Below are 26032 nucleotides of genomic sequence, written 5' to 3'. Positions count from 1 at the left end.
TACATTGAACTGGGCATTTGAAATAATACATTATTCTATTAAACAAGAAATGTGTCAGTAGAACAAAAAAAGCCCAAGTATGAACAAGGCATTTGAAATAATGAAGTATTCTATTCAAACAAGAAATGTGTCAGTAGAACACAAAAGCCCAAGTATCCCATCTTTTTGACAAGATATGGGTTCCATATCAAACTTAACACTTAGAAAAGCATGAAATATTGGTTACAGTGCCATTCTTGATTCGAGCCTTTTAGTCACAGTGGAATCCACATACTATGTTTCATATCCCTGGTGCAAAGAAAACAACTTATAAATTCGAAATTTAACCCAAATTAGTTTATTTTTATATATACCAGTAGGTAAAATTCACCTACTTCTGTTGGATGGGTTTTCAACTGACCCAAGTTGTTTGACCAAGAGCTAAAATATGCACAAGAAAACTCGTGCAAATGCAATCAATGACCCAGGTATAATGGACAGATGGAAAGACAGACTGGCATGGATAAAAGCACTCACTCTTCCATAGTAAGCACACAAAACATGCTTCCAGGTTTAAGAGAGCATTCCATACATCCAAACGCTTGCAGCTAGAAGGCTCACAATCTATGATTTCTACATATAGCTCAAACAATATGATAAATCTTGCCAGTGTTGGTGGTTGTTCCTGGGTTCTTCTCCACCAAATATGCCGGTTGTCATGTATAACCTGTCATGTAAAATGATGGTGTTAAATGGTACAAAACCAAACTAAACTATTTTTCTTGGGCATGTCTCTATTTAGATATAAAACTACCCTTCTGTATAACAAATAACTGCATTTTTATCTTCATATAGGCAAATATTAGATCAAATTATGCAGTACTCCATACAGGTAAATATTAGATCTAATTATGCATTACTACATACAGGTAAATATTAGATCTAATTATTCAGTACTCTATACAGGTAAATATTAGATCTAATCATGCATTACTACATACAGGTAAATATTAGATCTAATTATGCAGTACTCCATACAGGTAAATATTAGATCTAATTATGCATTACTACATACAGGTAAATATTAGATCTAATTATGCAGTACTCCGTACAGGTAAATATAAGATCTAATTATGCATTACTAAATACAGGTAAATATTAGATCTAATTATGCATTACTTCATACAGGTAAATATTAGATCTAATTTGCAGTACTCTATACAGGTAAATATTAGATCTAATTATGCAGTACTCCATACAGATAAATATTAGATCTAATCATGCATTACTACATACAGGTAAATATTAGACCTACCATAATTATGCAGTACCACAAGGCCATCAAAATCAATGAATGACAACAGCTTAATAATTCCCAGCCTTTATTGTACAATTTTTCAGTCATTTGATAAAAAAATCTTTCATTCAAATACTTTTTGTACATAAATCAACAGATATAACAATATATTGTAACTGTACCATAACTGTGTCAATTACTGCAACATATGTAACTATACCATGACTGTCAATTACTGCAACATAAAGTATTGTAACTGTACCATGACTGTGTCAATTACTGCAACATAAAGTACTGTAACTTATACCATGACTGTGTCAATTACTGCAACATATGTAACTATACCATGACTGTCAATTACTGCAACATATGTAACTGTACCATAACTGTGTCAATTACTGCAACATAAAGTATTGTAACTGTACCATGACTGTGTCAATTACTGCAACACAAAGTATCATAACTGTACCATGACTCAATTACTGCAACATATGTAACTGTACCATGACTGTCAATTACTGCAACATATGTAACTGTACCATAACTGTGTCAATTACTGCAACATAAAGTATTGTAACTGTACCATGACTGTGTCAATTACTGCAACACAAAGTATCATAACTGTACCATGACTGTGTCAATTACTGCAACATCAAGTATTGTAACTGTACCATGAATGTGTCAATTACTGTAACATCAAGTATTGTAACTGTACCATGAATGTGTCAATTACTGCAACATCAAGTATTGTAACTGTACCATGAATGTGTCAATTACTGCAACATAAAATGTTTCCTATTGGACATATGAAAACAAGATTTAAAAGCCAAATCTCTAGGTCTATGCATTTATTTTATATAACTGAACAACACCTTTCTATTTGTATGGTTTCACTTGTAAAAGCACACATACAATTACGGTATGGAATACGGCTTGTAACCATATTTTAATGCATTAGAGCCAGGGTAATTTTTGGGCCAAGTAAACGGTTTCACCGCAAGAATTAAAAGGGAAATTCAGGTCTAAGTTACAATATGTACTCAAAAGATGGGGTTCACTTCATTTATTACATCTGTAAAATTTAGGTTGGCACAACAGTTGAGGATAAATAAGCTTCAGACACTGGATGTTGGACATTTCCTTGTACAGTACACAATATTTGTGTCATGTGACTGTCACTTCCTGCTGTTAGTGTAAGGTCTACTAAACTTAACTCCATCTGATTTGTCACTGAAGTGTTAGACAGCATGTGTATATATTAACACTGCAAACACGCATCAGTCAGCTTGTTTCACTTTTAGTCACAATTGGATAAATAGTTTTCTTGCAAACATGATGTAATGAATTAACAACTGTTATCCACAAATTTTTATCTAATTCATGTTAATTACAAACATAAAGTACCTCATGGAAAAGATATACATTAAGACAAGTATCAAAACAAATAACCATATCAAATAACGTGTTCTACAATTAAAAACAATTTGCGATTCAACATTTTAGATCATAGATCTACTCACTCTTTCTATAAAAAAGTAAATACAAAAAATGTCTACTGTTTGTCAATATTTTTTGTATTTAATTAAACTTATGACTAGAATTTTTGTATCTTTTTTAATCAGTACAGAATTTAAATTTAAAAAGGTGGATCTTGTATAGATCTTGTATAAAAATTATGTGTGAAGAACTATTATGAAATTGTAGAATTCTTATGTAAACATATTTGTTCCAGTAATATCTACTGCAATAAATCCTGTGCAAATTAGATGTAAATACTAAAATACAAGAGCACTGTATGGAATGTAGACTCAAATAATAACAGGTACATCCTAACCATTATCGCAAATGGGAAGTGCTGGTGTGATGTCCCCATATGAGAAAGGGAATTAATTCAGAGTACTTGGACATGGAAAAAAGGTTGCTACCCTGTGATAATTAAATTTTGACTAATATCATAATTATATGATCTGCCATAAATATGAAAGTAAGGTCCATCAACTTTGAAATGAATGAGTCTAAATACAGTCATTACATGTGCTGAGGTCTTCTCTTTAATAATAAAATCATTGAATAAAATTTAGTTTATACAGTCCCACAAATACAGGCCTAATTTAACTCAACATCTCAGTAAAGTTATTAAGACTCTCCCACAGTCATACTAATATGCATAAAAATTAACATTTGAACATTTCAGTTATTCTTGGCAAGTGAGCATATAAGAATGCATTTCTACCCCCGAGCTCACTTTTAAGGCTCTGCGGAGCTTCAAACATAGTGTAATAAGCTAATTTACTAGAATAACTGCAAGTGCTCACAATCACAAATCCACACGAATTACATATTCCAAATCCCTACATATCCACCCCAGCCCTATACTCATCCTACAACATATTCCAAATCCCTACATATCCACCCCAGCCCTATACTCATTCCACAACATATTCAAAATCCATACATATCCACCCCAGCCCTATACTCATCCCACAACACCTAATTCAGACCATGAACTTGTAGCCTGGGATCAAACTTTAAAATGTCACACATAATTTTCCTTGTATGACTGCATATAGAAAGCTTTGTCAGAAAATATCAAAAAATGTAACCATAGAAATTCCTGCAGATCTGACCTTAGCCAGCCTCCTAGTGACCCAATGGGGTGGAAGCCATGGATGAAAACCCTCTTTCAAAGTGTTACCCCAAGGGCAGCTTAACTATAAAGTTAAGTAAATATCTACCCAGATTACTCAAGGGTAACTTATCTACAAAGTTCCATAAATGTCTACCCAAGTTTTTTTTTATGTTGCCAGCTTTTACCAATGTGTTTATCTGTATTACTCCCATGTTTTTTGTCTGGATTATGTAATACTGTGCAGTCACTCAAACCAGGCAAATGATGGTGGCCTAGTTCCTGAGATCAAACCAGGCAAATGATGGTGGCCTAGTTCCTGAGATAAGACTAAGAGGTAAGACAGAACCAAATATTTAAGTTACTGCATCTGATCTTACATCTGAATTATCACACAAGTTTCTCCGAACATCTATGGATTACTGCATGTGATCCTACATTTGAATTATCACACAAGTTTCTCCGAACATCTACGGATTACTGCATGTGATCCTACATTTGAATTATCACACAAGTTTCTCCGAACATCTACAGATTACTGCATGTGATGCTCCACGTAAGTTTACCTCACACTTAAATATACATCAATACTAAGTATATTGCACATATTGACTGAGTTATTCATGGAAACTATGGTAAAATCAGTCATTTCAACAGCCATCACCTACAGCACATCCAAGAAAACTTTCTCATACAGTATACCTGTCTATGTGTCACAATATTTATCTCTGATACCAAGTGTTCATTCACGCCACAGTTCATGAGTTCATGTGTGTTCATCCATGTCATTTGCTATATATGTTTTATTAATGTATATTGTCACATGTAATTCATGTACATTGTTATACATGTTCATCCATCTCATTTTTCAATTTTATTATTCCATGGTGGTGGTCACAAATATTCATAAATATCAGCTGTCCAAAATGTGCCCATCCACATTAATTATTACAAGGTTGTATTCACTGTTCATCCATGACAGTTGACACGTGTGTTGAAGAATGCCAGTTGTCACATGTGATAATCTATATCCTTCATCAGAAGTCTTCTTCCACACTTATCATTACTAATCATTCATGTCAACTGTCACAAACTGTCATTTAAATCCATCACCCTGAATGTCACATGCAATCATCAATGTCAAATGTCATATGTGATCATGTCAATTGCCATATGTGAATGTGACCATCCATGCCTATTGTCACATGATAATCCATGTCAGCAGTCACATGATCATGTAAATTGCCATATGTGATCATCCATGTCAACTGCCACATGCATTTACCCGTGTCTACTGCCACATGCATTTACCCATGTCAAGAGCTGTATGGATTTTATCCAGGTTAGTCATCACATGTGTTTATTTGGGTAAGTTGTCATGCAAGTTTCCATTAACCCTTGGTTAAGTATCTGGCACATGTGGTTTCAGCATTGTATTCATAATTAGGGGCTTGATGTTCTGGACCCGGACTATTCCTGCCTCACCTCCACTAGCCAACCAGCAACAAGTGTGGTAATTAGGGTTGACAGCTATCTGCAAATAAACACAAGTTGTATAAAGTGTTATTAAAAACAATAATTTTATTAGCATTATGATAGGAAGCCAAACTGACACAACTCTTCATTGTTCAACCATCAACAAACTGACACAACTCTTCAATGTTCAACCATCAACAAACTGACACAACTCTTCAATGTTCAGCCATCAACACACTGACACAACTCTTCACTGTTCAACCATCAACAAACGGACACAACTCTTCAATGTTCAACCATCAACAAACTGACACAACTCTTCACTGTTCAACCATCAACAAACTGACACAACTCTTCAATGTTCAACCATCAACACACTGACACAACTCTTCACTGTTCAACCATCAACAAACGGACACAACTCTTCAATGTTCAACCATCAACAAACTGACACAACTCTTCACTGTTCAACCATCTACAAACTGACACAACTCTTTACTGTTCAACCATCAACAAACTGACATAACTCTTCACTGTTCAACCATCAACAAACTGACACAACTCTTCACTGTTCAACCATCAACAAACTGACACAACTCTTTACTGTTCAACTATCTACAAACTGACACAACTCTTCACTGTTCAACCATCAACAAACTGACAACTCTTCACTGTTCAACCATCAACAAACTGACACAACTCTTCACGGTTCAACCATCAACAGACAGACACAACTCTTCACGGTTCAACCATCAACAAACAGACACAACTCTTCACTGTTCAACCATCAACAAACTGACACAACTCTTCACTGTTCAACCATCAACAAACTGACACAACTCTTCACTGTTCAACCATCAACAAACTGACACAACTCTTCACGGTTCAACCATCAACAAACTGACACAACTCTTCACTGTTCAACCATCAACAAGTGTTATAATTGGGGTTGACAGCTATCTGACATAACACTTTAGTGCTCAACCAACAATAAGTATCATCATTGCAAAATAACACAAGTATGGTGAATGGCACATTATACGCCATCTTCTGATAGTCCTCAATGTAGATAACTGATATTGCTGTGACACTGACCTTTGACATTTTGACCTCCAAACAGATAAGCAACTTCTTTTCCCTAAATACAAGCCATCCACAAAGTTTGGGCCAGGTTTGTGACAAAGAACCAATGTTATTTTGAAGTAATAATGTTATAGTGTTATTGTACTAAAACCATTTTTATACTTTGACCTTTTGGCCCCAAAAATCAATATTCCAAGTATAAACCATTGAAAAAGTTTTGTAACTGTTGATGACAAGTTACTGTGCAGAAAATATTTGTCTTCATTCATTCAAAGTGGCCTTGTTCTTTGACCTTTTGACCCTAAACAAGGTAGGATAATTCCTTACCTTAAGTGCAAGCAATCCACAAAGTTTGGTAATTGTATATGGTGGAAAGTATTCTTCAAAAACTATATTTCTTCCATTAGTCATGGTGACCTTGGCCTGAAATCAATTGGGTTCTTCCTTACTCTAATCACAAGCCATCAGCAAAGATTGGTATCTGCAGCTGACTGACAACCCCAGAGGTGCAGCAAAACACTTCTCAAAACCAGGGCCTCTTCATATAGGTCATGTTGATTCCAATAAAGCCATTTTAATACTGAACCTCTCTAAATTGGTGTTCACTGCATACAGGTCATATTGATTCGAATAAGCCATTTTAACATTGAACCTCTGCAGATTGGTGTTCACTGCATACAGGTCATATTGTTTCGAATAAGCCATTTTAACAATGAACCTCTGCAGATTGGTGTTCACTGCATACAGGTCATACTGATTCGAACAAGCCATTTTAACATTGAACCTCTGCAGATTGGTGTTCACTGAATACAGGTTATATTGATTTCAATAAAGCCATTTTAACACTAAACTTCTGCAGATTGGTGTTCACTGCATACAGGTCATATTGATTTTAATAAAGTCATTTTAACACTGAATCTCTGTAGATTGGTGTTCACTGCATACAGGTCATATTGATTCGAATAAGCCATTTTAACACTGAATCTCTGTAGATTGGTGTTCACTGCATACAGGTCATATTGATTTTAATAAAGTCATTTTAACACTGAAGCTCTGTAAACTGGTGTTCACTGCATACAGGTCATATTGATTTTAATAAAGTCATTTTAACACTGAATCTCTGTAGATTGGTGTTCACTGCATACAGGTCATATTGATTCGAATAAGCCATTTTAACACTGAATCTCTGCAGATTGGTGTTCATTGCATACAGGTCATATTGATTTTAATAAAGTCATTTTAACCCATTAACCTCTATAAACTGGTGTTCACTGCATACATTGATTCCAATAAAGCTATTTTAATACTGAACCTTGTATGTATATTGGCTATCTCTATAAACTGTCTGGTCTCAACAGTGTAAAATTTAAAATTGCCAATAGTATTAGATTCATGATATTTCTCAGATAGATACTGCCTGTCAAAGATAATTACTCTCAGACAGAAATTGCCTCTCAGAAGGATATTGCCTCTCAGTGAGAAAATGCCTCTGAGAGATAATGCCTTTGACAGAGATAATGCCTCTCAGGATGATAACACCTCAATTTTATGTTTCTAAAAACAGAAATGTGATGGTTCTGATCTGTGTAAAATATGGATAAGTACTCACAGAATAGAGGGATCCTAATGGAAAACTGTCAAGTTGGGTTTCAATTTCATCTAAAGTTTTTGGTCCTGGTGATTTGGTCTGAAATAGAAAGAAATGTATTTAAAAAAATGCAAGTCTTAAAAAAGTCACTGTCAACAAACACAACAAATCATATAGACATACTCCCCACAGCATGTTACCTCCCTCTGTCTGGTGGTAAAGTTCCACCTGAAGAAAAGCATACATTCTGACACTAAATTATTAGATTGCATGTCTCTTATTTTCCACCTAATGCATTGAATATGTCTGAAATTCTTTAATTCTTGACTTGCAGTAAAGTACCAAAGGGCTGACTATGTTATAAGACTGCAAGCAACAGTTGTCAATGATGTCTCAATGAAGTGTATCAGTATATATAGTCTGTCAATGATGTCTCAGTGAAGTGTATCAGTATATATAGTCTGTCAATGATGTCTCAATGAAGTGTATCAGTATATATAGTCTGTCAATGATGTCTCAGTGAAGTGTATCAGTATATCTAGTCTGTCAATGATGTCTCAATGAAGTGTATCAGTATATCTAGTCTGTCAATGATGTCTCAATGAAGTGTATCAGTATATATAGTCTGTCAATGATGTCTCAATGAAGTGTATCAGTTCTGCAATATATAGTCTGTTTTTTTTGCTAATTTTTTAAATTGTGTTTCAATATGTGACAAGAAACACAAGGTCCTGACAATGTTGTGATTTAATAATACTGAAAGACAATGGACAAAGGTTTACAGTTGAGATGACCCAGGGGGTAACAACAGCCTACCAGCAATGATAGATTCTGATATATTTGAGTAGTGTGATTATACAGACCCATGATAAAATAATGATATTTAATGCAAATTAAATTTTTCACTGAATTGTTGAATTGTAATTATAGTTGGAGGAATTCAATATTCCAACTCACTTATATATATCAGTGTCAAAGGATGTGCTAATGCTAATGCCAAAGGATGTGCTAATGCCAAAGGATGTGCTAATGCTAATGCCAAAGGATGTGCTAATGCCAAAGGATGTGCTAATGCTAATGCCAAAGGATGTGCTAATGCCAAAGGATATGCTAATGCTAAAGGATGTGCTAATGCTAATGCCAAAGGATGTGCTAATGCCAAAGGATATGCTAATGCTAATGCCAAAGGATGTGCTAATGCTAATGCCAAAGGATATGCTAAATGCCAAAGGATGTGCTAATGCCAAAGGATGTGCTAGTGACAGCATAAGTCAACAGCATTTTTAGCATACAAATATATAACAGATGGTATGAAATACAACATGGTTTCACTAAAGTGCTGGAAAAGACATCCAGAAATGTTCTACAAAGCTGTAAACCTGGCTAATACACCATTAAAGAGTAGTACATGCTAACTATCAGTACATACTCTTGGTTGCACCTTAAAACACACTATTCATGATCTAATGACAATTGCTCTATGCAGATAAAACTTACCCATGCAATATCTTTCAACTGGTCAGTAGGTATACAGAGAATATTTCTTTCTCTTTGTTATTATGCACAATATGTGGTATAAGAAAACATTTTAATGAGTGGCGAGTTAACCTATGAGTTAATATATATATATAAATTTGTATGAATTAATATATATATATATTTTTGTATGAGTTAATATATATACATTTTTGTATGAGTTAATATATGATGAAATATATCCTGTATTTATACTGAAAAGAAAATTATCTTTTTATATTATAACTAATCTTGCTTTCTGAATTAAAAGCTTCAAAGATTAAGCTCACTTGTCTGCACATGACCCCCACCAACCATTTTGTTGTTGTTGTCGTTGTTGTTGTGGGGTTTAACGCCATTTTTCAGCACAAGATAGGCTATACATGGCGGCCAGTATTAATGGTGGAGGAAGAACCCAGGAAAACACTGGAAAGAACCACCTACCCACAAGAAGCTACTGGCAAGCTTTCTCACATACCCATGTTGACTGAATCTGAAACTCAAACCAGTGCAGACAGAGGTGAGATGGCAGTGATCCGTAACGGAGAGCGCTTTCGGCCACTCGGGGCCCCATCATTTTGTAAGATCATCTCAGTTTGAACTGCCTTTATCATAGAAATATCAGATGTTAGACAGAATTGTTGATTTGAGATGCAATAAATTATATTTCTGACAAGTCCAATTGAGTGATGCAACACACCAGGTTTTTCATATTGTTATCAAGCTAGTAAATGGGGCATATCTTCATAAAAAAGCAAACAGTGATGAATCACATATCTTCAGCCAAATTGTTGTTGTTGTTGTTCTAGGGTTTAACGCCATTTTTCAGCACAAGATAGGCTATGCATGGCAGCCAGTATAACTGGTGGAGGAAGAACCCTGGAAAACCCAGGGAAGAACCACTGACCCACAAGAAGCTACTGGCAGGCTTTCCCACGTACCTCTTCAGCCAAATATCATTTCCATGCTTGGGGGTTAATGCAGTTTTTGTTCACAAAATGCCAGTTTTCTTGCTGACAACAGTAATTCTTTTGACACTTACAATCAAGTGTTGCATAGCATGATGGGAAGGCTTAAATATTCTTACATGAAAATATAAGTAAATATTTTTAAAATACAGGAATTAGACAACAGGAAAATGATTTCAACAATATTTTGTCTGTATTTTACAATGTACAAAATGTTGCAGCTCTGTTATAGTATTTGATGTCTGTTGAGTTGGATTGTACTCTAAGGCATTCAAATACACCCAACAACACTACTGATGTAGTGACAAATTTATGCGTACCAGAGTGTAGTATATACTAACCTCTACAGATTCAGTATATTCCAAGTATGTTTTCTCCACAGCCTCTTTGTAAGAGCCAGGCCAGACTTTGGATGGTTTTACCTCACTGTCCTTCTTGATCTCTTCATAGCCACTGACTTTTCCTTTCAATCTTTTACTCTTTTCTTCTTTTTTCTTAGAGTTTTTATTTTTCTCTGGGATATCTTTTTCTGAACTACCCTCCACAGCCTCAGTTTTCTCGCAAGCATCTGAGTCTGGCATATTTTCCATGGATTTACTGCATACTGTTTCACTATTCTTGATATTATCTATTTCTGGCTCATTCCTTTCGGAATCATCTGGTTCGTTAACTAGTTGTCTTTCGTTTGCTCTTTCCTCATTTTCATTACTTTCCTCATCTTTAAACTTGAGTGCTGTTTTAAGAACTGACTGAAATGAATAAGCAGATATTTTATGAATTCTGTTAAAATGTGCAAATGCAAAAATTCTAAATAGATCTACAGGTTTGTTATTAAATATACATACTGCAAATAATTTTAATCAAAACAATATTCAATAATTATACATTAATTACAAGAAAAGTAACAAAAGCCATCAAGGGACTGAACTCTTTCTTTACATGAATCCATGTTAAAATGGTCTCTTTTTTATAACTTCTGAATATTTACGCTATCTACAATATTCTAGAGAAATTCCATCAAATTAAATTTAATAAAAAAATATTTTCTTACATCTGTTAAAACTTTTGAACAAGAAACCAATTTTTGGAGTGAAATCTATTTCTTAAATACCACTTACTTGATCATAATACCTTAGCAGCACAACCAATATTTTGCAAATCCAGCCCTCCCAGGCTAAGACCAGCTAGCTATTGAAGCTTAAAAGTTGTCTGTCCACAAAGGTTGCTGTCTCACAGAGTAATCTTCCTTTGATATACAACAGGCATAAAATCCTGCATGTTCCAAAGTTACTACTGGAGCATAGTGGACACTCTCCTGGTAGCATGTAACTGAGGAGTCACTGGAAGGATGTGTCTGTATCATGATCAGGTAAGTATTATCAAACAAATTTTAGTTTCTTTTTCAAACATGCTATGTGATCCTAATACTTTAGGATAATAAGTAATAGGTGGAGAGATTTACATCCCTTACCCAAGAGACAGGTCACTTCCACTCTCCAAAGGTATTTGAGGCAGCTTCTAAATCTTGATATAACCAGTGGGAGAACTGACTCCACATCAAGGAAAAGCTGATGAACGACATGGAAAGGTAGCTTATTATATTGACATTGGTGCCAGCAGGTTTAAGTGAGCTTTTGGAGATTAAAGAAACTTGTGAAAGTTAACTCTATCATTGTATAATATCAGCCAGGGAATAGCTTATTTAAATGCAGTGCATGCCATAACTACCACAATTTTATGAGCCAAAATGTACATCTTTATTTGCTCTTGGGTTAATTCTCTACATGCAACCCATCTCTCTTTCAAGTGTACATATGAATCAGAGGTGCATAGCCCATGGCCCGGATCTGGCCCGTGAACGTGTTCTGTCCGGCCCTCAGGGCAGAGTAAAAGAACAGAAATCTGGCCCGTGAACAGCAATTATATTAAAGAAATTAGAAATCCATTGGGCTACCAACAAATTTGTGATCTATACCAACCCAACACAGAGCTTAAGTCTAACTCAGGGAAGGCAATAATGTTGTTGCTTTCTTTAGCTACACTGAGCATGAAGCAGGTGAACCAACAATCCTCTCAAGTGCTGTTTTCACAGTGACTTATTCAACCCATTAGAACCCATGATCAATTCCACTTAACGCACTAAACCAATGTCTTTGGGTATGACAAATAAAAATTAACCAAGAAAGGTTTTGGTTCTGTTCTATATCCTTTCTTTCATGATGGCAGTGTGTCTGAGATCGTGAAGCAGCATCATTTTATCATGATGGGAGCTAACTTTCTCACTTCAAAGAGCTAACTTTCTCACTTCAAGGAACCATAGTAGAAAGTTAGCTACTTGGGGGCATTGATGCCTTAAGTGGATGAATGTGTCCTCACTTTGAATGTGTCCTCACTTGCACCACTGGCTTTCAAAGATGTGGATCCGATTTTCTCCACCATCTGTTCTGTAATATGATGTAGATGGGTAAGTTCAACCTATCTGGGTTAGGATCAAAATTGCTCCCACCAAAGCTGGTGAGAAATGGTCATGATTTTCCAGTCAGATTTAGCCAGTCATTTATTTAACCATGATTTTCCATTTGTGGATTAGATGGCATCCCTATACCTTCACTTTTGCAAGACTTTTGGGATCTCAGGTGTTGGAGGATAAGGTTAAGGGACTACCAAATGAAGGAGTGTGTGTGTGTGTGTGCTTTGGATTGTTAATGTAGCTTTAAGGAAAGAGTCTCATCTGCCTTGGCCTACAGATCTGCCTCGGTCTGCATATCTGTTATTAGTATAAAGGCTAGGAATTTTGTGTTCCACCTTTGTACAAATATATCCATCTGTGGTCGATCACATCAGGTACAGATTCAATTGATGGGATCAAGCAGCCGTTGGGCTTCCATTAGTTGATTCCCTTGGGGCCATGAGTCCAATAATACATTTAGTCTGCCCTTAATGTGAAGGACTTCAATGTGGACCCCCTGGATTTCTAAGTGGTATATATCCAACTTTTTTTTAGCTCGCATGCTAAACACAATAAGTATCATTAAACAAGCAATTGGTTGATTACATTTTAAGCCCTTTCAAAATCTTCATTGAGAATGGTTCAAATGTATTTTGACAGTAATGTGTAAAACATATCTCTAGGATTTTGAAAAAGACCTAATCCACTGTTTGGGGTAAAATACACAGAAAGCAACCAAGTCCAGTGTAACAAAACTAGAACAAACTCAAAAATCTTAAATTCAGAAACTAGATATCTGATGACAAAACCCGAGATTTGCCAGCAAAACCGAAACTCCTGTATCTCTGTGAATCAACTTAACCCTCTAGAAAACAATATTCAACCTACTAATTTTCATATTTGTTTCCTAACAATAGGTGCTTTCTGTTTTGAAAACTTTGCTATAATTAAAACAATACTCAAAAGTGATGAAAGTGACCAGTTTATATAGAGTTGTTCAAGCAAAGCATGCATGGGACCCAAGAAAGGCACTTTTACTTTGGAATAGTCACATATTGAAAAAATTTTTTAAAATTCTCTATTTTTATATGAACTCTTCAAGTAATCAGAGTACCCCGACATATGTGCTTATGAAACTGCCCTCCTGGATACTGATTCACCCAAAATACATGATCTAATTAGTTAGCAGGTTGTTGGAATTTTCAATACAATAACTGGTTGGACACCCAAGACCACAGTGTAAAGTCTTTTGGCACAAATGAGCTATAGAGCAAGGCTTGACTATACTTACCAGTCAGTATTTGTAGGTTTTGGTATCTGGGTTCTATACTTACCAGTTGGTATCTAGGTTTTGGTATCTGGGTTCTATACTTACCAGTCGGTATCTGTAGGTTTTGGTATCTGGGTTTTATACTTACCAGTCGGTATCTGTAGGTTTTGTTATCTGGGTTCTATACTTACCAGTCAGTAGCTGTAGGTTTTGGTATCTGGGTTCTATACTTACCAGTCGGTATTTGTAGGTTTTGGTATCTGGGTTCTGCACAGAAAAGTGTGGACATGGAAATGCATAGATGTGTCCCCTATTGTCAGCAAAGAATACCATATTCAGCCAGTTTGACCACCCAAGTGACTGAAATGATTCAGAGACAAGTTATTGACAAATTATTCCTTTAACTGTTCTACGCTGCATGTCAATATTACAATTATGTATGAATTATGTAACCATTATATGTAACTGCTTGTCAATATTACAATTATGTATGAATCATGTAATATTATATAACTGCTTGTTGATATTACAATTATGTATGAATTATGTATTATATGTAACTGCTTGTCAATATTACAATTATGTATGAATTATGTAATATTATATGTAACTATCGATATTACAATTATGTATGAATTATGTAATCATTATATGTAACTGCTTCTTAATATTACAATTATGTATGAATTATGTAAAATTATATGTAACTGCTGGTTGATATTACAATTATGTATGAATTATGTAATCATATGTAGCTGTTGATATTACAATTATGTATGAATTATGTAATCATTATATGTAACTGCTTCTTAATATTACAATTATGTATGAATTATGTAATCATTATATGCAACTGTCAATATTACAATTATGTATGAATTATGTAAAATTATTTGTAACTGCTGGTTGATATTACAATTATGTATGAATTATGAAATCATTATATGTAACTGCTTGTTGATATTATTATTATATATAAGTTATGTAATATATGTAACTGCTGGTTGATATTACAACAATATATGAATTATGTAATATGTAACTCAGTTGAGTATGAATTATGTAATCATCATATGTAACTCAAATGTAACTTTCCTTCATTAAGCAAAAGGTGAATGAAATATTATAACTGTTGATAAATGAATGACTGACAAATCTGGCTGTACGTCATCTGTCATGACAATGAAGCCAAGGAAGACAACGTTTGACAAATCTATTTAAATGTTAAACTCAACTTACATGCTTTTGAAACAATATAGACCATACCCCTGCCCCAACAAAAACCCAAAAATGACAATGAAGTGGAGTGTCAGATACTTATTGTTCACAATTCATGTAATAAATTGATTGAAAACATGTATTTTATTGGTCCATACGGTTTACTGGTCAATACAGGTTCATTAATGTAAACTGGCATTTTGTTGGTCCATACATGTATATTAATGTAAACTGTCCTTTTACTGGTCAATACAGGTATATTAATGTAAACTGTCCTTTTATTGGTCAATACAGATATATTAATGTAAACTGTCCGTTTATTGGTCCATACATGTATATTAATGTAAACTGTCATTTTATTGGTCCATACAGGTATATTAATGTAAACTGGCATTTTGTTGGTCCATACAGGTATATTAATGTAAACTGTCATTTTATTGGTCTATACATGTATGTTAATGTAAACTGTCATTTTATTGGTCTATACAGGTATGTTAATGTAAACTGTCATTTTATTGGTCTATACAGGTATATTAATGTAAACTGGCATTTTATTGGTCCATACAGATATTAATGTAAACTGTCATTTTATTGGTCTATACAGGTATATTAATGTCAACATATATTTTGTTGGTCCATATAGGTATTTTATTGGTCCCTACAGGTACATTAATATAAACAGGTATTTTATTGGTCCCTAACGGTATCTTATTGCAGTGTATCCCCCATGGGTGTAAAATTGAGGGCAAGAAAAACCCTTGGTGTCAGAACTGGGGGTCAAATAAAACATGTGGGGGTCAAAAGCGTACTGACAAATTTTCAACTCAAACGTACTTTTTCAGCTTGAATTAGGATATTGCAACTTGCACAACATACTCTCTCTCTCTCTCTCTCTCTCTCTAAAAATACAAATAAACCAACAGGCACAATTAACAAACAAATGCAATGCATTGTCCATTCAAAGAATAATTGCATTAGTTCATTTTTCTTTTAGTTTAAAGTCATACTTTTAACAGTCTCCTTATAATCTTTTTGTAGCTGTATTATAGACAAACACATTACATATAAGCCAATTCAAAAAGCCAATTAAATCTTTTTAATCAAATGGCAGTTAATTTACTGCCTGTCATAAAATGTGTACTATGATCGGTTTCATTCCACTTTGTCCGAGAAAACATTTATCCAAAAATCAAAAATGCTAATGATTAGTCTTCTTTCTAATAAGATACACCTGAACTTTCAGATCTTTCTTTTATTGCAGCAGGTTAAAAACCAACAAAATCTGCAATGACCCCCTTACTTTGTAATCAAATAACGCATTTGTCTCAGCAAGTTTACTGATTTCTTTGTTGTGAAAGAATGTCTTGGGTGATAATGTGTTCTTCAGATACCTTGTGGCAAACAAGAGCAGATTTGTTTAAATTCTTAAGCCCTGTCATGAAAGGATTATTCACTTTTGCAGTCTTTGCAATCATGTGATCAGAAGTCACACCAGTAATCCAAATGGATGTGCCATATTCCAGTCAAGGGAATTATTTTCTCCATTTTTAATTAAAGTTGGATCCACAGATACTCTTTTGTGTTCTGCTTCTTTCACTTTCTTTGCTAATGATTCTCAGTCAAAGCCGTTTCAATCTGGTGATCACTTTCTAGTGCAACAAGCATTGACATCTGGATGCCATCTTGATGAAATCAATGGATATCTCATGAGAGCTCGTGAGATATGGGGAAGCTACTACATCATAACACTGACTATGCTAGTCTGGTTCCCTGTTTTGTATGCTCCCGCATTGCACAACGCTATATGAATATACACTTTATCAATGGCGGAGTGCAATGCAGGGAGCATATGTAGCAGGGAACCAGTCCATGCTTGAGCACGAAGTATATACGATGTAATCCCTCATCCAAAGCACTGGATACTAAATAAATCCTGATCGATTTATGCAAATCCTTTGCATAAAAAAAACTCACAGCAACAAAACATGTGCGTCAATTTTCTCCAGTGTTCATCCCTGATACACAAATATGCATAAAGGGAAATACTGCTTATTGGTCCATACAGGTACATTAATGTAAAGAAATAAACCCAACAATTCACTGCTGAATGGAAATGTGTATGTTTGTCTTCTATTCTAAATAGCAATGGCCTTTGAAACAATATGTTCAATTAATGAACCATGCATGATTGCAAAATGATACATTCAACTGATGAACCATGTATGATCCCAAAATGATACATTCATTTAATGAACCGTGCATGATACCAAACAAAATGATACATTCATTTGATGAACCATGCACAAAACCAAAATGATACATCCGTTTGAAGAACCATATATGAACCCAAAAGGATACATTGATTTGATGAACCATCCACAATCCCGAACACTACATTAATGAACTCTGCATGATGTCGAATATATACATTCAATTACTGAAAAATTACAAATTGTGATATGTTTTCGTTACAACAGAATTTTCTATTAAAAAAATTAAGTTAATCTTGCTAAGCCTGGTTACAATTCATATAAAGCTTTCAGCATTTCCATCAAATGTGTTAAAAAATTTCGTAAAAATTTTGCACGATTCATGCTCTGGCAGCATCTCTGTCATTATCAGTGCTGACTTAACCAGGTGGCAGTATTATGGACAGTAAGGAAGCATTGACTTACAAAGACAGAATAATAATGGACAGTAAGCAAGTGTTCACTTACCAATTACCCAGAAGGCTGTAATGTAACAGTAAAATGCTGACTTACCCAAATGGCAGCGTTGTGGACAGTAAGGAAGCATTGACTTACAAGACAGAATAATAATGGACAGTAAGCAAGTGTTAACTTACCAATTACCCAGAAGGCTGTAATGTAACAGTAAAATGCTGACTTACCCAAATGGCAGCGTTGTGGACAGTAAGGAAGCATTGACTTACAAAGACAGAATAATAATGGACAGTAAGCAAGTGTTCACTTACCAATTACCCAGAAGGCTGTAATGTAACAGTAAAATGCTGACTTACCCAAATGGCAGCATTGTGGACAGTAAGGAAGCATTGACTTACAAAGACAGAATAATAATGGACAGTAAGCAAGTGTTCACTTACCAATTACCCAGACGGCTGTAATGTAACAGTAAAATGCTGACTTACCCAAATGGCAGCATTGTGGACAGTAAGGAAGCATTGACTTACAAGACAGAATAATAATGGACAGTAAGCAAGTGTTCACTTACCAATTAACCAGAAGGCTGTAATGTAACAGTAAAATGCTGACTTACCCAAATGGCAGCATTGTGGACAGTAAGGAAGCATTGACTTACAAAGACAGAATAATAATGGACAGTAAGCAAGTGTTCACTTACCAATTACCCAGACGGCTGTAATGTAACAGAAGAATGCTGACTTACCCAAATGGCAGCGTTGTGGACAGTAAGGAAGCATTGACTTACAAAGACAGAATAATAATGGACAGTAAGCAAGTGTTCACTTACCAATTACCCAGAAGGCTGTAATGTAACAGTAAAATGCTGACTTGCCCAAATGGCAGCATTGTGGACAGTAAGGAAGCATTGACTTACAAAGACAGAATAATATTGGACAGTAAGCAAGTGTTCACTTACCAATTACCCAGACGGCTGTAATGTAACAGTAGAATGCTGACTTACCCAAATGGCAGCATTGTGGACAGTAAGGAAGCATTGACTTACAAAGACAGAATAATAATGGACAGTAAGCAAGTGTTCACTTACCAATTACCCAGAAGGCTGTAATGTAACAGTAAAATGCTGACTTACCCAAATGGCAGCATTGTGGACAGTAAGGAAGAAGATATTATTTCTCATCAGATCCTCTCGAAGGTTGCATTTTAAGTGCCCTGCTTCCACAAATCGCCCTCTGTTGCTAATCATTCTAAATGTATTATAGGAAAAAATACCAATTATTAGATCTTAAAGTTAGATTTCTTATCTGGTAGAGATCTTCTAAGTTCTACTATTGTACAACATCTTAGTAACTGGCAAAGAACTCAAAAGTTAGACACCTTACAAAACATCATAGTGGCTGACTTGTAATGACCTATAATAGTCACATGATATGCGAAGACTGTTGTAGATATGTGATAATTCAAGCCCTGTCAAGGAGGCGATCAAAATATGACAGCAGAGGCAAACACTAAACAGGGACAAGGGGCTAGAATTACCACCCATCTACACCAGTCTCATTGAATCACATGACCAAAAATATGACAGCAGAGGCCAACACTAAACAGGGACAAGGGGCTAGAATTATTACCCATCTACACCAGTCTCCTTGAATCACATGACCAAAATATGACAGCAGAGGCCAACACTAAACAGGGACAAGGGGCTTGAATTAACACCCATCTACACCAGTCTCACTGAATCACATGACCAAAAATATGACAGCAGAGGCCAACACTAAACAGGAACAAGAGGCTTGAATTACCACCAATCTACACCAGTCTCATTAAATCACATGACCAAAAATATGACAGCAGAGGCCAACACTAAACAGGGACATGGGGCTAGAATTATTACCCATCTACACCAGTCTCCTTGAATCACATGACCAAAAATATGACAGCAGAGGCCAACACTAAACAGACAAGGGGCTAGAATTACCACCCATCTACACCAGTCTCATTGAATCACATGACCAAAATATGACAGCAGAGGCCAACACTAAACAGGGACAAGGGGCTTGAATTAACACCCATCTACACCAGTCTCACTGAATCACATGACCAAACATATGACAGCAGAGGCCAACACTAAACAGAGACAAGAGGCTTGAATTACCACCCATCTACACCAGTCTCACTAAATCACATGACCAAAAATATGACAGCAGAGGCCAACACTAAACAGGGACAAGAGGCTTGAATTACCACCCATCTACACCAATCCCACTGAATCACATGACCAAAAATATGACAGCAGAGGCCAACACTAAACAGGGACAAGAGGCTTGAATTAACACCCATCCACACCAGTCTCACTGAATCACATGACCAAAATTATGACAGCAGAGGCCAACACTAAACAGGGACAAGAGGCTTGAATTACCACCCATCTACACCAGTCTCATTGAATCACATTACCAAAAATATGACAGCAGTGGCCAACACTAAACAGGGACAAGAGGCTTGAATTAACACCCATCTACACCAGTCTCATTGAATCACATTACCAAAAATATGACAGCAGAGGCCAACACTAAACAGGGACAAGAGGCTTGAATTACCACCCATCTACACCAGTCTCATTGAATCACATGATTATAATAAGAGACGTGATCAACATTAGTCGCTGAAGAACATTTCAAATTCTAAGATATTTATGCTCTTAGTGTGGGAAATAACTAATGATCATGAAATATCCTGAGCAAGGAAGCAACCTTTATATTCAATCAAAATTAAATAAGGTCATTATTATTATTATTATTAATCAAAATACAGTTCAGAACCTGTGTACTTTTATGCAAGAGCCTGCAAAATAAATTCTGATAACTCAGAAATAAAAGACAGTATGCTAAAAATTCACTGAAGAGGTTATTTCTCAGTAGATTTTTGAATTTGTTTCTCTAGGAAATACAAATGGATGAACATGACAGATGATGGACCATACAAATAGATGAAAATGACAGATGAAGGACAATCCATACAAATGGATTAACATGACAGATGGAGGACCATACAAATGGATGGACATGACAGAAGGACCATACAAATGGATGAACATGACAGATGGACCATACAAATGGATGAACATGACAGATGAAGGACAATCCATACAAATGGATGGACATGACAGATGAAGGACCATACAAATGGAAGAACATGACAGATGAAGGACCATACAAATGGATGGACATGACAGATGGAGGACCATACAAATGGATGGACATGACAGAAGGACCATACAAATGAATGAACACGAAAGATGGAGGACCATACATATGGATGAACATGACAGATTAAAGACCATACAAATGGATGAACATGACAGATGAAGGACCATACAAATGGATGAACATGATAGATGGAGGACCATACAAATGGATGAACATGAAGGACCAAACAAATGGATGAACATGACCGATGAAGGACCATACAAATCGATGAACATGACAGATGAAGGACCATACAAATGGATGGACTTGGCAGATGAAGGACCACATGAATGGCTCACTGAACCTTACAGCTGGAAGAAAACATCTCACAATCATTGGCAATAAAAACAATCTTGACATACGATACTACAGTAATATGCTTTTATCTTTGTAGTCTTCATAACTTCTATGAATTTTACAACACACAGTAGCATTACAAATAAATATATACTATATTCAGAGTGGATTCATTTTGCATGCATCCAAATTTAATATTCAGAGAACAGTTAAAAATTCTGGCAAGATATATTTAGGCAATTGCAGATGATGTAAGGGTTGAATGGGAATGACCAGATGTACACTGTCTGTGATGTGACCATATATAGATTTTGGTCTTCCGTAAAAAAAGCTGATTTTTTTTAGGGGGGTTTGGGGGTCCTCCCCCAGCAGGGTCTCAAGGGGCAGTGACCCCGATGCAGGGGTCCAGGGAGCCAAAGGACCCCAGCCAGAAACGCATTTTACACTCATAAAAAACTGCTCCTGGTGCAACTTACGATATAAAATAAACCAAAATAATCATTTGAAAATCTTACCAAAAATGTTAAACTTGAATAATTTCACAATATTTAAAGTCACATGAATTTGTTCTCCAGTACTACTGATGCTGAAGTTATTTCATGTGACTATCAGTGTTCCCATCATAAATGTCACAATGGTTTCTCAATTTTTGCAGCAAATATATTATACTTCTCTCTTTTCATAACAATGCTGTAAAATAAACACCCAAGTTCATCAATATATACAAATATCCCATACATTCACTTGTCTTTTTCTCCAGTGGACACAACCTGTTGATATGCCAGTTGAGCTCTTTTTTGGCTCAATGTGCAATCGTTTTTTTTCCTTCTCAATGACAGCATTTTCCCTTTCAAGCTGGTGCTTGTATTGGTGACATACAGTGTGCATATTCTCACAGATGGCTACATCTGTTATCTCATGCAAGAAATCTTTCTTCTTATAGTAATTAACTGCACTTTTTCCAGATGCCTTCTGCGCTACAATTTTTCCGTATGCAGCTTCTTTTGTATGTGCTGTTTTAAACTCTTCCAACTGTGATTACCATAATTCAGATCTTTATTGCAGAGGTCACAAAATGCCAGTCCTCTAGCATTCAGTTTTCTAAAAATTTCCATAAACTTTTTGCTCCAGCCATTACCATTTCCATACATTTTTTAAACCAAAATCTAAACATTTTGTGTCATGGTCTCTCTCAACAACTCGGGATGTCATGTTTTGCAAGCATGCTTCTTCTTCCCCTTGCCATCAGTTTCCATTATACAAAGATTCATTGGATGAATTTAAATCTTTGACCAATCAGAATACTCTTTATGAGGGTCATGTACTAACTAATATATGGAACAAAAAAATTACAAGGGTCACTGCTGAATGGGAGCAGATAGACCCTTTTTAAAAACTGGATCAGAGATGATATAAAAAATGGACTATATCAAGAAAAATCTGATTGAAGTCCAGAGAAAAACGGAATTCCACTTTAAAACAGAGAAAAATCGTGTCTGCATATAATATACAATCAAAATGCAGTAAAGACACTCACGCCATGGCATCATCAGATGCACTCAAAGCTCCTGGGTACATAAGGGGCCACTCTACTCCATTGAAGGCGCTATATTTATCCTTGCATACTGGATACTCTGTGTTGTCCAAGCACCAAAATTTCAAAAATTTGTCATCACTTGCTGTAACAAAATAATTTTCGGACAGTTTTGACCAGTCACACCCTCTAACAACTCGGCTATGTGCATGGAAAGAGTGAAAAGGGAATAACTCTTGGTTAACTCGCAGCATGAGGGAGGATGTGCACAGATCCCATATTCTTACAGTTCCTGAAAATAAATAAAAGTCATGAAGGAATGGTTTATTACTAAAGGCTAGGCTATATGCATATATATACAAATACCCTTTATCAGGTTATATTCTGTGCATATTCATAGAATAACACCTAACCAGATATACATACATACACATATATATATACACACACACACACACACACACACACACATATATATGTATATATATATAAATAAATTATAAAATAAACAACACCAACACGTAGAATGTATGACCGGTTTCGCTTTAATGCTTCATCAGACTGAATTCAAACTGAATTCTATATCATTGCTTACGTCATTAAATATGTTGTTTCTAAGTGATCAATGAAATAAACAATATGACATAAACAAGATGACGTCATAGCTTACATTTTTAACGTAATTATCTTATACTTTAACGAATAATTTAAATGGAGATGTGCATATACAGCAAAGATTAATGATATCTTAATACATAAAAATATATAAAACTGGATCTTACAGATACATATATCTCTACTGATAACTGTATATAAAATTTATTAATAAATAGAGATAAACAGTTTTAGTAATATTTGTATTATGTATAATGCACACTATTTAGAGGTACAGAAAATAAATACATAGAAAAGAGAAAGAAAAAAATTATATTATTGTTGTTGTTGTTGTGGGGTTTAACGCCATTCTTCAGCACGATAGGCTATACATGGCGGTCAGTATTAATGGTGGAGGAAGAACCCGGAAAACCCCGGAAAGAACCACCGACCCACGAGAAGCTACTGGCAAGCTTTCTCACATGCCCACATTGGCTGAATCTTTGACTCGAACCGCCGCAGACAGAGGTGAGATGGCAGTGATCCGTAACGAAGAGCGCTTTAGACCACTTGGCCACTCGGGGCCCCTAATTATATTAATAAAACAAAATAAATAAATAAAAAAAAAAATTAAATAAAAAATATATAGAATATATATACTAATAAAATCTTTACAATTGTTATTGAGGTTATCAGAACTCAATTTATATAATAAAAAATATGGTGTGCATAACGCTTACTATCAAGTATTTTATAAATAATTAATCATATTATATCGAAAATTAATTTACAAATTCACTTTCATTTTTAAAGAATTAGTAAACTTATTTTTATGTTATTAGATTATACTTTTACCAATTAAGATTTTCTGCAAAGTAAAATAATATGAAATATTCATATCTAATTGTAAACAGGGGACATAATTCAGAAAAAAATTACTAAATGTCATATAGTGTTTTTGAATTTAGACCTTTTGGATATACCGTATTAAGTATATCAAGTGTTAAATCGCTACACGAAAGCAAACCCACACTTGCTTGTAAAAGAACTAAAAATCTTAAAGATTTCCTAACTAATTCCAAATTAGAAAAACCATCATATAAAATAGGATCATCAACTAAATGTAATAGACCTAGATGTTCACACTGTTCATTTATTAATGAAAATACTTCTTTCAATAATAACAATACGAAAGAAACTTTTAATATGCGTTGTAATATTAATTGTACAACAACAAATGTTATTTATTTGATAACATGCAAAAAATGTGGCATACAATATGTTGGACAAACCAGTTAAAAAATATCTAAACGTATGAACCAACATAGATCAGATATAAAAAATTATACCGATCAATCATTTTCATCTCATGTTGCCGCACATTTTAACAAAAATTCCCATACACTGCAAGATTTCTCCTTCCAACCTATTGTTAAAGCTGATTCTGAAATGGAACATCTACTAAAAGGAAACCTATTGGATTCACTGTCTTAATACGGTATATCCAAAAGGTCTAAATTCAAAAACACTATATGACATTTAGTAATTTTTTTTCTGAATTATGTCCCCTGTTTACAATTAGATATGAATATTTCATATTATTTTACTTTGCAGAAAATCTTAATTGGTAGAAGTATAATCTAATAACAAAAAAAATAAGATTACTAATTCTTTAAAAATGAAAGTGAATTTGTAAATTAATTTTCAATATAATATGATTAATTATTTATAAAATACTTGATAGCAAGCGTTATGCACACCATATTTTTTATTATATAAATTGAGTTCTGCTAACCTCATTAACAGTTGTAAAGATTATATTAGTATATATATTCTATATATTTTTTATTTAAATTTTTTTATTTTATTTATTTATTTTGTTTTATTAATATAATTTTTTTCTTTCTCTTTTTTATGTATTTATTTTCTGTACCTCTAAATAGTGTGCATTATTCATAATACAAATATTACTAAAATTGTTTATCTCTATTTATCAATGAATTTTATATATATATATATATATATATATATATATATACACACACACACATATATATACACACACACACACACACATATACACACACACACACACACACACACACACACACACACACACATATATATATATATATATATATATATATATATATATATATATATACACATACACATATACATATACATACACCTAATCAGATTGCATACTGTACAAACTCGAGTAAATGAA

General features: G+C 34.6%; 1 protein-coding gene across 2 annotated transcripts in view; it reads right to left on the bottom strand.

Annotated features, from left to right (window-relative positions):
* Nucleotides 1-367: 367 nt before the first annotated feature.
* LOC149783086 (uncharacterized) overlaps nucleotides 368-26032 on the bottom strand; it is a 94437-nt gene continuing 68772 nt past the window's right edge. The window contains exons 15-20 of one of the 2 annotated variants that reach the window (XM_089931301.1): nucleotides 23212-23500; nucleotides 19262-19376; nucleotides 14486-14611; nucleotides 10874-11281; nucleotides 8071-8148; nucleotides 368-5432 (exon numbers count right to left, since the gene is read on the bottom strand). In XM_089931301.1, the coding sequence (XP_089787427.1) occupies nucleotides 5373-5432; nucleotides 8071-8148; nucleotides 10874-11281; nucleotides 14486-14611; nucleotides 19262-19376; nucleotides 23212-23500 (1076 nt within the window). In that variant the 3' untranslated portion in view covers nucleotides 368-5372. Of the gene's footprint in view, nucleotides 5437-8070; nucleotides 8149-10873; nucleotides 11282-14485; nucleotides 14612-19261; nucleotides 19377-23211; nucleotides 23501-26032 lie in introns of both variants that reach the window. The other variant, XM_089931300.1, reaches the window with a different exon arrangement.

This window comes from Sinohyriopsis cumingii, chromosome 14, assembly GCF_028554795.1.
Source record: "Sinohyriopsis cumingii isolate HCF-2022 chromosome 14, ASM2855479v2, whole genome shotgun sequence".
Taxonomy (NCBI): Eukaryota; Metazoa; Mollusca; class Bivalvia; order Unionida; family Unionidae; genus Sinohyriopsis; species Sinohyriopsis cumingii.
The sequence above is the reverse complement of the archived record's forward strand: the minus strand, read 5'-3'. Positions and strand labels throughout refer to the sequence as shown.